The following is a 15,952-nucleotide window of genomic DNA, read 5'->3' as shown; positions in this document are numbered from 1 at the left end:
CTAAGGATAAATTAAGGAACGGAGAACTCTGACGGAGGCCGGGGCAAGTATCTAGCAACTCTTCGCCCACATACCTGGTTGAAAGAGGGAGGGAGGGCCCAACCCGTGTGAGAAGCCCAAAGCCTCGGGGTCCCCCCTTCCTCAATGTGCTTTCTGGTCTGCCTCGAAAACGTCTCATTTTGTTTTTTTCTGAGTCCACAAACATCCAAAAAAAAAAAAATAAATAAGGCTTATTTTCTCTATCCTGATGGCTTTTTCTCCTCTATCTCTAAAAAAAAAAAAAAAAGAGCAGGTCTGAAGGATGCAGAATACTTTTTTTTCGCTTTCCTGGTTGGTTTTTGCAGTCACCTTCACGTAGAGTTCGTTGTACTCATTTTAGAGTATGCTTTTACACATCCACCGAAGGCCCTTTCAAATTCTAAACAACAGCAGTTATTTCTGTCCGCTATTAAAACTTGAACAGCAATATTGATCATTAAAGGCTTTCAGCTGTTGTGTCAAGGATCCTGTAAACACTAAACCGGGTAGATAAAATGTTAAGCTTCAGAGGACAAGAACCCCCCTAGTGGCCTAGTCTTGGGTAAACACCTTTTGGAAGATGAGTGCTTTTAAAATGCAGAGAGGGAGCATAAGGAAATTTTGTTGTTGAAGTGTATCTTTTCATGTAAGTATAAAGGTGTATAACCAGGACTCCTTAATTGGAATGCCCCCTCAAATGTTTTTCCCTTTGGTCTGTTTTCGTCTTTATGAAGACTGAGGAACAAGAGGTGTTACCGATCACTTGTTTGCAAAGCTGTATTCTCCCCAGTAACCCAGTTTATCCTTTTTTTTTTTTTTTTTAAACTCTTCCTGTTCGTAATTTGCAAACTTGGCTAGTGAACAACGGATTTCATCTATAATGTCTCTGCAGTTCTGGCTTTGTTTTATTTTTAACAGGCGACATGCTGATCGTTGAAGAAGACCAAACCAGGCCCAAAACTTCACCTGCATTTACAAAACATGGTGCTCCTAGTTATGTCAGGGAAACTTTGCCCGTGCTTAGCAGAACTGTGGTCCCGGCAGACAACTCTTGCCTCTTTACCAGTGTATACTATGTTGTAGAAGGAGGAGTCTTGAATCCAGCTTGTGCCCCTGAGATGAGACGCCTCATAGCACAAATTGTAGCAAGTGATCCAGACTTTTATAGTGAGGCAATACTGGGAAAAACAAATCAAGAGTACTGTGACTGGATCAAAAGGGATGACACTTGGGGAGGAGCTATTGAGATATCAATTTTGTCTAAATTTTACCAGTGCGAAATCTGTGTGGTGGATACACAGACAGTAAGAATTGATCGTTTTGGAGAAGATGCAGGATATACCAAAAGGGTCCTGCTTATTTACGATGGCATCCACTATGACCCACTTCAGCGTGTCTTCCCTGACCCAGACACCCCGCCTCTGACCATTTTCTCCTGTAACGATGATATTGTTCTTGTACAAGCACTGGAATTAGCAGACGAAGCTAGAAGAAAGAGACAGTTCACTGACGTAAACCGCTTCACCCTGAGATGCATGGTGTGTCAGAAGGGATTAGTCGGACAAGCAGAAGCAAGGGACCATGCCAAGGAGACAGGCCATACCAACTTTGGAGAAGTGTGATCTATGCATGATGAGGACTGCCGCCTACTACCTCACAGATCCAGAAGGCTCTGGGTTTTCCAATAAGCTATTCGTAACCCTAAAGAACAAAGGAACACAATGTTCGAACCATCTTTTTTAACTTAAAACCACTAAGACCCTGAAATTCCTTGTCAAGATTAAAAATGAGTGTGCAAGTTTACAGATGTGTGTCTCCAGTGGTGATACATGCCCTTTTTCTGCTGGGGTGACAGACCAGGTGGTCCTTGCCACTTACTGACACTCACCGGAAGATTGAGTCCTAGTATTATAAGCTAGCACCCAGCAGCTTTAACTTGTAGAAGAAAACAACTGCGTATGTTGGGTAATGCGGAAGGCCTCACGCGAGGCCACTGGACATCGACCACAGTGTCTCCATAATTGAGTCCTTTTAAAAACTCTGGAGTAATAATTTTCTAAATTGTGCATCGATTCCTCAAATGAAGATACACAGAGTTGTCAAAACTGATTTTATATTGCAATTTGGTAGACTTTATAAATGTGTACTTAACCAGTTATAAGTACATTACAAGCAATTTTTACAGGGATGAGTCTGTTCCTTGAGAATGTTACCTAAGGAACTGATAGTACCCAATTTAGGATTTCTAGTGTATAAAAGGAGAATGTATGAGGGAACAGGTGCCTGAGCAGCTTACTAAAGCTTTAAAAGACCGTTGGCCTCGTGTTTTAATGCAACTCATTTATTGATGTTTGTCACATTGGATAAGAATTTTTAATTAAGCAGGGTATTTATTTGTAATTGAAGTTTCTTGTATTTTGAGTGCTTGATTTTTTTTTTTTTTTAATGATTTATCTGGAGGGATTCACTCTCCTCAGCTTTTTCTCCAACTCCTAAACAGTCTTCATCTAAAGGGATAATGCTATGCTTTGATTTGATTTTTGTGAGATCTTTTCTTACCTACACAGTATTTACTTTCATGCGAGCCTTATCTGACCACTAATGCTCTTTTGAATAATTTCACATTTCTGCAAATTAGCACTTTGCTTATCTACTATCTTTTACTTTGACTTTTGAAGAGTTTTAAAGTAGCGGGGATAGTAATGTTGAATGAATTTGTTTCACTTCCAAAATATGACCGTTTTTAAATCCTTGCCTTATTCAGCTTTTCTCGGAATTCTGCTTCCTAATATTAGATGTGTACTCTTTTGCTTGGTGGGCTGACCTGCGAGGCACACCCTCTAAAATTAGCTTCACCATGAGATCTTCCAGATAAAAGTTTCCTACCTCTTTTCTTAATTCTTCTGAAGATCAGGGATGCTAAATTATAATTTGTTATGTATTATCTCACAAAATGTGAAGAGGTTTAATGTTGTGACGCCTTGTTATCTTGGTCTCCTTTTTGATGAAGTATCTCACTTAGAATACCAATGGAATATTTTAAAGCACTTCTGTCTCTTTCAGCTTCTCTTCTTGGCAAATGTTTTAAAATTGAGATTTACTTTTAGCACTTCACTTGGTGGAGGTGGCCATATAAAAGTAGGAACATGGAAACAATTCAGTGGACAAGTTCCTTTAAGAATTCACAAAGTATGCTTGAAATCATTAGGTGACCTTTCTTGAGTACCTTGTTTGTGAATAACTACTTTAGGCATTGTAAATTATGGTCAGTATAACTTAAATTAAGTGTTGAATTTTCTATTTTACTGAGCCTTAAAATAGCACTTGTGAGCTTGAGATACTTAATGTTTGGCAATCATACTACATACAAATGAATATGTTTGAAGATCTCTTTGCACCTGGCTGTCATCTTGGTCTAAAGATTTTTGTATCTCTCCTTTCCCCAGAAAATAAGTTTAAAACTAGAAGTTACGAGAATACCCACTGGGTAGCATCCATCAAATTGAGCTTTACACATCACCATTCATAAAGCTTGCCTTCTTAGGTATTTCAGAAGCCAAATTTGACATTTGCTTACTGGGATTTTAGAGAAGTTTATTCATGCAATAAATATTTATTGAGTAAATTATAGTATCCCAGGCATGTATTGATATGTGTCCCAGCATAAAATTTTGTCACTTTAAGATGGAGTGTATCTTATCTGTGTTGGATTAACTTAACAAATAGAAAGAGATAGAACCTGATAGTTCATAAAATTAAACCCCTTCATTTTTAAGTGTTTTTGTTTGCATATTTAAGCTCATGCTTTTATACAAAGCAAGTGTCAAGTATCTATTCCGGGGATCTTACTCTATTTTACCTGTTACATAGGTTGTCCATTCACCACTAGACACTGATCACTCTGTCAAATTGCTCTCAATAATGAGTTATAAATTAACCAGTTGCTGAAATTCAGCACTAGGACTTGAATGTTCTGATCATGGAAAATCCAAGATGATGCATTATTTGCGGACAGTTTGTTTTAGTTATGGAGGAGTAAAAACCCAAACTTGTGCTCATTCTAAACTCAAGCTTGTAAACCTCACAGAATTTAAAGTTGTTTTTTTGGTTTTTTGTTGTTTGTTTGTTTTTTTTAACTGCACTTATTGAACTCTTAAAATCAGTTTTGGGTGTTGTTGTTTTTTTACTGTTTTATTTATTTTTGAGAGAGGGAGACAGGATCTGAAGCGTGCTCCACGCTGACATTCGTGTGTCCGATGTGGGGCTTGAACTCTTGAACCGCGAGATCATGACCTGAGCCAAAGTTGGACGCTCCACCAACTGAGCCACCCAGGTGCTCCTTGAAATTAGTTTATAAATGTGTATAAATTCTAATCTTCAGAATTTTGAAAACCTATGGGTTTTAGTACTTGCAACAGGATCAAAAGAAACTTTCTCTTCAATTTGTACGTGAGCAGAATGAAACCCTTCTTCCTATTCAGTTTTTGACTGCCATTCAAGAATATCTTTTTAATTAAAATGAGGATAGTTTACGTTCATGGCTGAATGAATGAGGACTGTGCTTTCCTGTCCCCCACCCCTTTCTCTTCTTTGGATTCTCCCTTATTCTTCTTTGGATTTAGAGATTCGGTGTGGGAGCATGAAGATGCACTTCTGGATAGAGTGATTTCAGAAATTAAAATGAATACCCCTAGGGATTTGGGGATGGGATAGCCATAGAAAGACATCAGGGTGGCACATCTTGTGTTAATCATTCCTAGTTGATTTCTTATTTCCCAGGAATGAAAAATGGGCACAGTCGAGTGGTACCCTTGAAAGTTTGGCTGCTGGTCAGCGTGACCCTTTTGACAAAACTAATTTAATCATGCCAGTTGATTACTCCACGCTCAAGTCCCAGCAAAGTCATAATCAGGAATGCATTAATGTATTGTCTCTCTATAAATGCCCCTAAGTGCCCACGCCTAATTTACTTATCCAGCATATTCTTTCTATCCTACGTAGGCATTAATTAAAACATGTATGTTGCAAGTTGCCATAACTAAACGCAGTTTTTTGTCTTTTTTTTCTTTCTAATTAGAATGGGGAGTATGTAAAATGAGAGTAATTTTTGTTCTTTATGGATCAGGTGGCCTTCCTAAACTTTCATATGTTAAGATTTATGTTCTTTCATGTGTTGAGACACACTTGTTATTATTTGCAGCACTTTAAAAGATAGGAAGTAAAAGTTTACATGTTAGCCCTCTCCAGGGTTCTTGTTAAAGACATTAAAATATAATTCTTGAGCTGCTGACGGTCAGCTCTTAATCAGCATTGCCATCAGTGTATGCTGTATCCATCCAGTGGTACAGCATTCTGGTGTTTTGATAACAGTGCAACTTGATGTCCGTCACTTGGGAGCATGCTGTGTGGCCTAGCATTCAGAAAGTTACCTGTTTCTATAATGTGATTGTTCTTTATCATTCATTGTACGGTGCAGTATTCAAATTTATCCTTGTAGCACAAAGAGGACTATACCAACTTAGAAAAGATTAGAATCTTAAAACTCTTCATTTGTTGCTAAGCAAACTATTTTACGGGAGCTGATTTTTTAGCCTTAAATGTATCATTTTTAAGTCTAAAGTGAAACACTTCATTTGAGTAAGCTGGTTCATTAACCAGAGATGTTTCCAGATTAAGAGTTACAATATTTCAACACATGTAATTCATCTTAGAAAGATTATAAAAGTTGCCTGATTGTGGGAATGGGTTTTATTTATTTTTTTTCTTTTCCAAAAATTAGCTGGCATTTTGTTTACAGTGCTTTGAATATTTGACTTTGAAGAAACTACATTGATATTGAATTGTGGGGTGCTGATTTAGGTAGGTCTTGGTCCATATGAATTTAAAAGAGATTGCTATTTTAGAAAGGGGGATAAAGTACCACTTATCACAGAAGAGATCCCCAAGTGAATCCTTTCCTTAGTTGTGAATTACGCTTTTTGAAAAAATTTTCAAGCAATGCCTTTGTGTCATCCCAACCCTCCTCACCCATTTCTTGGCATAGAATGTAGCAGGGCCATAACTGAGAAATTTGTCATTAATGTATAAAACCATGAATATGAGCATTTTGCTATGATGCCTTTTTATACTTGTTTTTTAAAAATATCCTACATGTAGTAGTTTAGGGATGTGAAGATACGATTTGGTTAAGTAGTAGGTAACAGGTTAACCTAAGAAAGGTTTAGAATTTCTACTAAGATTACATGAGACTGACTTTATACATGGTATAGGATCTGTAGTTCGTTGTCGCCCATAAGTTACTGAAAAGGACCAGGGCACCTAATTCTTGGCAGTTTTCCAGTTCACCTTGGTGCCATTCATGACTCAAGCTGTTTACAAGCTGTTTAGCAAAGAGTAATTTTTTTCCCCGTTACAGAAGTATTGAATTCAGCTGAAAATGCGGAATAAACATGTATAGCTTGTCAAAAGGGATAGAGAATGATAATAGTCCTGTATTTCCTGTATTAATGGAGTAGAGGTGGAGATTCCTGAAGCAAGAAGGAAACCACAAGATTGTCAAATTTAGAGCTTAGAACATGACTTGAAAAAAGTAGCAGGAAAGGGCAAACAGAAGAGTTTGTTTCTTGGCATATTTTTGTTCATTAAGATGGACAGTGTTTTCTTAAAAATGTTCTTTTGTCTGTTTGCCAGCATTTTTTTTTTTTTTAAGTTAATGCACTGCTGCTACCTGGGAGATGTCTGATTTCATTTTGTACAACTCTTATGTGATTTTGCCATTGTCATTAAGATGAATTGATTTTATTTATGAGGTCCATGATTTTAAGTATCTAAATGCTGTATGAAGTGACTTGTTTTGAAGGAATAAATGAACTGAAAATATTGTTGTCTGAGCATATTTTGGGGGTGAATACAGCGGGCCGGTGGACAGCCATGACACCCAAGTTGCATGTTTATTACCAAAAGCTGATAATAGTCCACTGCTTTGAGGAGGGTGCCAACATCTGCTGAATCTCACTCTGTGGGTGGAATCTTAATGACTTTGAATGGAGAAACTAAAATGTTTCTTCTTAACACCAGAGGGCATTTGAAATTTTCCTTCCTTGATTTCCCAAATTTTCTGGTATGCAATCAGCTCCTGAAAGTTGTTAATTCAGTGTCAGTTGCTGAGCAATTGTGGGAAGGCTAAATGTTCCCTTTCCACTTGTCATAGACTGAGATCTACACTGCAGCATCCCTGTGGGAGAATTTATTTAATTGTTGACAATGTCAACATTTAAGCTTATTTCAAACAACACTGGAGTTATTAGAATTGAACTGAGCTCTAAGGACCAGAGTTTAGACTTGAACCACTTCTCCATTCCTTCTCATTGAAGCTTAAAAACTGGAAATGGAACCATAATATAATCTAATCAATTTGTGGGAGATCAGGATACATCCAAAGAATAAGTCAGGACAAACCTCATTAAAAGGTTTGTAAAGAGTCTCATAAACTGTGATGGCAGCTTGTGGAATAATTAACTGCACCCATAAAGCAATACTGCTTAAAGTGTGTTTCTCTTATTATCTGGTAACTTGTTAGACATGCAAATTGTCAAAAAGATCAGAAATAAATGAGGCCAACAATCTGTTCTGATTCTGATGCATGATACGGTTTGAGAACCAGAAGTATAACCACGGTTAATTAACTTCCAGAAAACCTCTGATGGCTGATGTCAGTCCTTTGTCCTTGGTTTCATGCAATCCCTTTTCGTCCACTACTTAAAGACAGTTACTAAATTTACAGGTAATATAAATCCAGAAGGGACTGATAGTACAACGAATGACCATTCAAAACTCTTCAACAGACTGAAAAAACCCTAAGATTGGATATTCATAAATGTGAAGCCCTGCCCCTAAGTTCTAAATCTATTCTGTGAGTCCAGCATGGGTAAAAACTGGTTTTGTAGTTGATCTGATGAAGAAATAGCAATAATATTTTAACTCTAATCTATCCCAGCAGGGCAATGTGACTGGGCCGCAGAAACAGTTGCATTTTAATAGTTAAAAGGTCTAGAAAAAAAGGAAACACTAGTGTTCGTGTAAAATGCTTTAGTCACATTGCACTGGGGGTTTGAGTGAGGGTTTTACATGGAAAACCTAAGGAACGACTGAAGTTTGACAAAAGGAACTGGAGATCCTTACCTGGACGAGAGATCGCAGGGCGATGTGACAGCTTCAAATTCGGGGAAGTATTATGTGAAAGATGTAGATTTATTCCTGAGGCTCTAGACAAAAGAACTCAGACCAATAAGGAGTGAATATTGCAAAGCAAAATTTACCATAAAAACCTAACACAAATAGAAAGGGATGCTTTACCATGAAAGCTCAAGTACTGTGATCTAGCCTCCTGCCTTGTGAGAAATAGAGCTACAAGTCATTAGGTCCCTGACATCTTGGAAATTTTGTTTCAAGTGCTAGTTACATGAAACAGATACTTACAAAAAGAACTTCTTCCCTAGAGGAAAATCGATTTTTTGTTGTTGTTTCCTCATTACCCCTCCCATTAGTGTTTAGAAAGGAGTGTGGCTTGTACTCTTACTTAGTAATAACAGCAGAGCCTGCAAAGCAGGACTGACATATTTGGCAGTGGTATATGCCATGCTTCTTATATCTCTAAGCCTAAAACGAGAGGTTCAAGAATAGAAAAGCAAGCACCTCAAATATTTTTTCTATTTAAAAAATTTGTTCGAACTTGGATTGCCTTTGTCTCTATTGTGTTTGTAGATTTTGAGGATATTTATCTGATGGGATCAAGTGCCAAGGCATCATTACATAGTTCCTTAGGCTCATTAAACTTAGGATTTCCCTATGTGTGAGTTAAAAGAAAATAATAATACTAAGTCAAGAATTCATGAGGAACAAGTTCTGAATGAATAGTCCTTTCTCTGCTTTAGTGGCTGCCTCTCTCAACTGCTTCTCTGCCTTTGTGTCCTAAGATTTCCTTCTGTCCACCAACAGGGGTTTTCTGATCTTACTTGAGGGCATTTATTCAATTGAAGGGCTTCATTAGTGAATCTTAAGATATCAGAGCAGGTGTCACAATGACTTGGCCATGCTCTAAAATCCTGCAATTGAATAACTGCAGTAGGTTGAAAGCTAGGAGTTTGAAGTTTGAAGCTTCCTCAGCCGAAAGTCAATGCTGAAGTTAAATACAAAATACGGACAAAATTTTTCCTGATAACCCCTTAATTGGCTCATAGAATCACCACAACAGTAAATCCAACACAGCTAGTGTTGAAAGAGTTTATGCTCACTCCTGCAGTGCAGCTCAGAGTTCCCCACCCACAGCACGCAAGGGCGGTATACTAAGTACACTAGGTCCCCATCCATTGGTGGATCCTGGACTCCCAATTGCTGATTCTTCGCTTGTGTGAAGCTGTCAGAAGCAGCCCTTAGTATCTCAGCCACCCATTCTGGGATAGAGAGATGTCTCCAGAGGAAAAGTCCCAAGTGTTGGCTGTACTACACCTGACCTCTTTCCTCATCTTGACCCAGGCCTGGCGATTCTTCAAAGTCTTCATTGTATGTTTAGCTCCCCACTGCTTCAGCAAGGAGGGGTTGTTTGAATTACCTAGTCCGACGTTACCGGATATAGAAGTCCCCAGCAACATCTTTCACGTGATAATCAAGAAACAGCTACTATAAAATTTATATCTAAAAAAAAGCGGGGGTCGGGTGGGAATAATCTTGGAAATACAAGGTAAGAAGCAAATGATTTAATAATATATTTTTTCCGTCATCAATGGTGGGAGGATAGTAAAAAATTTGTCCGCGTTTATTTTTAAAATTCCAGATGGAAAATACTTTTTCAAGTAACCATGAATATTTCTAGCACAGTTCATTTCAGCTCTGTTGGGTATTCATATTGAATTAAGTAGAAAATGTGTCCCTTATGGAATGAGAATAATTTTTTAGAGTCTATTATGTGGGATATTTCAGGAAATTATTCATCCTAATTGTGGATGGAACATCACACCTATTAGAATTCCAAACTTCTTTCTACTATGACTTTCACACTGGTAATTGATAAGTCTTTCTCTTTGGAATTTTACGGTCTTGAATTACTTCTTTTAGAGCTTGAATATTATGGAGTAAAATTAATGAAGTTTTTAAGCCAAAACAACTAAGGTACAGACTGAATTATGTTAGCCTTCTGCCAAAATGACCCTTCCCGTTGGATCCATCCTTTAGCATCTGGCCTTATTTTTCTTACTCTTAATCTATAACAACGAAGACTGAGAAAATGATCTTGGATTTGGCTAGAAGCAGCCAAAGTCATAATTTATCTGCGATTAATTGTTCAGTTTAATTTAACAAGCTTTTATTGAGCTTCTATTTCTTACAAAGTATGCTGTCAAATACCTTAGGATTTAACAAGGATAGTCATTCATTCAACAAGTATTTTTGAATGCTAAGTTTCAGGAACTGCCCTAGGTGCTGGGTTTATTTGGGTGGGGGTGGGGGGGTCCACAAACAGCGCTATAAAGAAATAGAAATACAGGTGCTATGAAGGGAATAACAGGGCAGGGAAATTCTAACTCAAAGTGGTGAATCTGGGAAAGTCTTTTGGCGAAAGTGACTATTTGAAACCTGAAGCATGAATAGGGGTTAGTCATTTGCAGAGTAAGAAGAGCATTCCAAGCGAGGGTATAGCATTTGCAAACCCTATATTGCAGGAGGAAAGGAAACCTCTTCCAGGCCAGTCTGGCCATAGCGTGATAAACAGGGGAAAAAAAAAGGGGGGGGGGGACTTGAGATGAAGACTTTAGAAGCAAGCAAGGATCCAGATTTGCATCATCTATGAGCTATATTAAGCACTTACCTGTATACCTACTTGCCACATATTATTTGCTTGTTTATTTTATATGAATGTCCCCAAGTAGTTTGTCCAAGGGCAGAGACCAATTCTCCCTATTACCATTGTAGTCTCAGCACCTAGCAAAGTATTGGACACACAGTAGACATTCAATATATATTTGAATGAATGAACATATGAATGAATGAAATCAATGTATAACTTTAATAGGACATGAAAGTCTACTAAGGAAAACATCAGATTTATGTTTCTCCAAGTTATTTTAACTGCTCTTCGGAGAATGGGTTGAAAGGGGCAAGAATGGAAGTGGAGGACCAGTTAGAAACAGGCTACTGCAGTGACCTATTTAAGTGACGATGGTAATAATTATAATAGTATTTGTTGAGCACTTACAACGTTGTGAGCCTTTTTCGTATGTTAGCTTACATAATCTTCACAGCAATTCTGAGATGCATAGTCATTATTAAGATTTATTGAAAGGCATAAAGTCTGAAGGACAAAGAGATGGTGAGATAAACAATAGCAACAAAATTTTGGAAGCTAGCCAGCAGTTGGATGAGTGGTAACTGACCTAGCAGATTTGAAAGAGCTGACCCTAAGCTAGCAACCCTATTTTTACCATGGAGTCCCCCGGCCCTCAAAAATTCAAGAATTGGTGGCATTAGTAACCCTGAAGACAGGGGTGGGAAAAAAATCAGGAAGGTGGGTGAAGAGTCTGGTTAAGAAACAGTTAAGACCTCTCAGATCTTCTCTCCCACTCAGAGCAACTAAGAACTTGCTACATCCCCTCTCAGCAGAGGGTAAAATAGGGTTTCTCTGTACTAAAACTAAGGGGATGAAGTGTTGTTTTTACATACTAAATGCTGAGAGCAACAACCTTCCTCTGCCATAGGCTCCAAGAACGCTAGCTGCCAGAACTGTGCCGTTCAAGAAGGATTTTGGAAAACTCTTCTCTGACGGATCTGCTCTGAGGATTTCAATCAGGCCATCAAAAAAGAGTAAAGATACAGGCATCAGAGATTTTCCAATCAAATGGCCCTATGAGATTGCTCTGTAGCGAAGTCCATGGTCAACCAGCCCCAGCCACAGCTTCAAATGTATCTTTTTGTTGACAAATTGTTGAATTTGAGTGGATAGCCAAGAATCATCGGACATGTGAAAATATTCTTTAATAAGAAACAGAAAAGCCAAAACAAATAGGAAAAAAAAAAGTAACTTGGAGAAAACATTCTATAGAGGCAGAAAAACACTAACACTATATATGTTCTTTTTTAATTTTTTTTTTTTCAACGTTTATTTATTTTTGGGACAGAGAGAGACAGAGCATGAACAGGGGAGGGGCAGAGAGAAAGGGAGACACAGAGTTGGAAACAGGCTCCAGGCTCCGAGCCATCAGCCCAGAGCCTGACGCAGGGCTCGAACTCACGGACCGCGAGATCGTGACCTGGCTGAAGTCGGACGCTTAACCGACTGCGCCACCCAGGCGCCCCAATATATGTTCTTAAAGTAATAAGACTCTGCATCAATGAAACTGGAAGAAATGTAATAAAAATTCAGAGAACAAACAATAATTATTGGAAGTTAAAAATACAGGGGCGCCTGGGTGGCGCAGTCGGTTAAGCGTCCAACTTCAGCCAGGTCACGATCTCGCGGTCCGTGAGTTCGAGCCCTGCGTCAGGCTCTGGGCTGATGGCTCGGAGCCTGGAGCCTGTTTCCAACTCTGTGTCTCCCTTTCTCTCTGCCCCTCCCCCGTTCATGCTCTGTCTCTCTCTGTCCCAAAAAAAAAAAAAAAAAAAAAAAAAAAATACAATAGCAAAAAGAAAATGCAATAGGAAGTTGTAAATAAATTTTAAAAATCTCTCAGTAGCAAAACAAAACAGAAGTTGAGGTCCAGGAGGGTATCCAATAACATCCAAATTATATAAGTTCTAAAAAGAAACAACAGAGAGAGAGAGAGAGAAAGTGGATGATAGGAATTCATCAAAGAAATAATTCAAAAAAAAATATCCCAGAACTGAATGTCATGAGTTTCCAGATTGGATTTACTGAGTACCCAGAGTATAGATTCACTCCAACACACATCATTATGAAAATTCAGAATACTGGAAACAAAGAGAAAGCCTTAGATTTAGAATCATAGATACTTTGGGCTTTGCAACAGCAGCACCAAAATCTATCAAATACTAATCTAGAACTCTATACCCTGACAAGCAATCAAATGAGAGGCTAGAATAGCAGTACTTCAGACATGTAAGATCTTATGCACTCTTTCTTGGGAAATGACTAGAGAATGTGTTTTATCAAACTGAGAGAGCTAACTCAGGAAAGAGGAAGATGTGAGATTCAAGTAACCCAACAAGAGAAGAGGTGAAAGGACTTTTCCCAGTAGGACGATGAAGACACGTATGAAAATGACAGCCATGCAACAGACTAGATAACAACATATCCAGATGGAAGCAAATCAGAATGTTCTGGAAAATGTTTCTCCAGGATGAAACTACTGCTACCTCTGAATGTATTGAGAGGAGATTTACACAGTGGGCAAGAGTAGATGGACAAAAAAGATAAATGGAAATGGAAAAGTAAACATAGCATATCTCAGAGCCCACCTGTCAATAGCATTTTATTTACATGCAGAAGCAGAGAATCAAATCAGACATTTTGGCTCCAGAGACACCTAAGTGTCATATATTTGAATGCTGATGGGCATTATTTTAGTAGAAAGGTCAAAAAGATGATGTAAGAGAGAGGACTGCAAAGGTAGAGAGTCTATGAGATGAGATCCAGAGCATATGCGGACGGTGGGGTTTTATTGGAAAAACATTTTCTTTGTCGTCCCAAGAGAGAAGAAGAAAATGAGTACAAAGGAAAGCAGGTTTGTAAATGTGATGGGAACGGGAAGGCACAGTGTAACAGGATGTCAAAAGATAAGATTTAGAAAAAAATAATAAGCAAAATCGTGGCAATAGATGAGTTATCCATCAATACGATCTCAAAAAAAAAAAGGAAGTTTAAAATTTAGGACATTTTTCTTAAGTAAAGCACTTCAGTTGCCAAAAAGTTCATCATCAGTTTGGCATTAATATATAACTACTATAAGTAAGACAATAGAAGAGCTATACACAGAAATATTCGATGTTCTTCATGAATTCAAATTTTACAGGGTGAGAAAGAGGACAGTTACACCCTAGTGGGTTCAATTCAGAGATGTACACTCTGCATCAGATTACAGTGAAGCAGCACCTAACATCCCATTCCAAAAGAAGATGGTACTTGAGTTGAATCTTGAAGGAAAAATAAGACTAAGCCAGGAGGACATCATGGGAATGGGTCCAAGCAGAGGGTACAACATGTGCAAAAGTCTCAGAAGCATGAATGCATGGCAGTTTTAGAAATATTAGATTGACTGTAATAAACAATATAGATGACTATGTGACAGGAAGAAGCACGTAGGGTCTGCTCACGAAGGTCTTTCTATGTCACATAGGGTCTTTGAATTTAATCCTGAGCACTGTGAACTTGCAGCCAAGAATTGAGACGATCAACCACCTACATAATCTATAAACCCACCTGTAAAATGGAATATGTGAAACAAGACATTCCTGTCGTCTCTTCGTATCTTCAGTGGTCCACAACCCTATAGCTTGTGCAGTCCTGAAGCTGAATAGAGAGGAAGAAGAGCGGCAATGATCTCACAGGAGACAAGGGAGGATTGCTATGAAGCACGGAGCCTGGGTGAGAATAGGTATGGTGATGCAATTAGCTGGCATGGGGAAAGGGGAGAGAGGACATGTTGGTGGGGGCACGGAGAGCAAGATGAGCTCAATTTTGAACATGTTAAGATTTGACACTCTCTGATCCTAATAGGTGACTTCAGCCCTCAAACTTTCATTAGCACTGGAAGGAAAAGGACTGCCGAATCCTCCTAATTTCCATAGTAGGTGGGCCAAAGAGACACTGATCTCAAAAAAGAAAAACAAATCTACCCCTAAGTATTACTTAATGATTAATTTCAGAATTTCTGCATCCAAACCCACTTAATTACACCCTTTAGTTCCCCTCTAATCATTTTAGGCTTAACACTAATACCACTTTGGTGAGAACTGGGTGATCTATTTGATGTCTTAATATGGCCTATCAATTCCAATTTGGTCTTATAGCCAAATTATAATCACCTGCATCTGAACCTCTCCCCAGCCGTTTTCTCTTTAAAGCAAACTCTTGCTACTACTTGAGGAATAAAAGCTTCCCTCTCCCTGATATGTTGGGAAAGCACTCGGAGACCCAGTATACAGTATCATGCTCAATATCATGAATATAGTGGGTACCCTGTGTCTCTTAAGGATGGTGGTAATACATGTTCAAAGTAACTTCATTATTCCTTTGGAGAGGAAAAGGAAGACACTGACAGGATGTGACTATAATGTGAATGAATAAGTATCATGAATGGTTAGAATGGACATCCACAGCTATTGTGCAGAGAGTTCAACTTTATAAGGGGCCCAAAGAGGAAAAATTAACCAATGACTGTGGTAACTTTTGGTTTTGAATTAGTGTGTGTGTGTGTGTGTGTGTGTGTGTGTGTGTGTGTAGGAAAAATGCACTTGTCTAGGGGAAATTAGATCTTTCAGTAGGAAGTTGTACCGAGAAAGGAAACCATAAACTAGCCTGTATCAGTCAAGGAGATGAGCACACCACAACAGCATACAGGATGGATGAGTCAGGTGAACTGGGCTGTAATTAGATTTCACGGTCAGGTCATCAAATAGGAATCCAATTGCTTTTCAACAAGAAACAACTACACACTTTCCTCCTCAAATGATGACCTACATCAACTACATAGCCTTAGTCTTTCAAGTGTTTCTGATTTTGAAGGACTCTCTTTCCCCTAGTCCAGGCCTCCTTTCCAACTCTCTTGGAACCTTTAGAGACTTGATATTTTTCCAAGCAAAACCAAAGAAAGCAAACCAAAAAAATTCCAGGGTAAGACACTTAAAGATAGACAGAATGAAGAATACCAAATTCAGGACAGCGGTTCATTTCAGCAGAGGCATATGTGTGTTTTGAGGAGGTAGGAGG

General features: G+C 38.5%; 1 protein-coding gene across 4 annotated transcripts in view; it reads left to right on the top strand.

The window, feature by feature from the left end:
* The window catches only part of YOD1 (YOD1 deubiquitinase), a 31,122-nt gene that overhangs the window by 596 nt on the left and 14,574 nt on the right, over nucleotides 1-15,952 (top strand). Inside the window, exons 1-2 of one of the 4 annotated variants that reach the window (XM_047076739.1) lie at nucleotides 12,686-13,748; nucleotides 14,361-14,618. The exons of 1 other annotated variant lie outside the window; for it this stretch is intronic. In XM_047076739.1, the coding sequence (XP_046932695.1) occupies nucleotides 14,591-14,618 (28 nt within the window). In that variant the 5' untranslated portion in view covers nucleotides 12,686-13,748; nucleotides 14,361-14,590. Of the gene's footprint in view, nucleotides 1-936; nucleotides 6,898-12,685; nucleotides 13,749-14,360; nucleotides 14,619-15,952 lie in introns of those variants that run through there. 2 more of the 4 variants (XM_047076740.1, XM_047076742.1) reach the window with 2 other exon arrangements.

The sequence above is a fragment of the Lynx rufus genome, unplaced genomic scaffold (genome assembly GCF_022079265.1).
Source record: "Lynx rufus isolate CCGP_SWC_20201006 ecotype Redwood Valley unplaced genomic scaffold, mLynRuf1.p SCAF_15, whole genome shotgun sequence".
Lineage (NCBI taxonomy): Eukaryota > Metazoa > Chordata > Mammalia > Carnivora > Felidae > Lynx > Lynx rufus.
The sequence above is the reverse complement of the archived record's forward strand: the minus strand, read 5'-3'. Positions and strand labels throughout refer to the sequence as shown.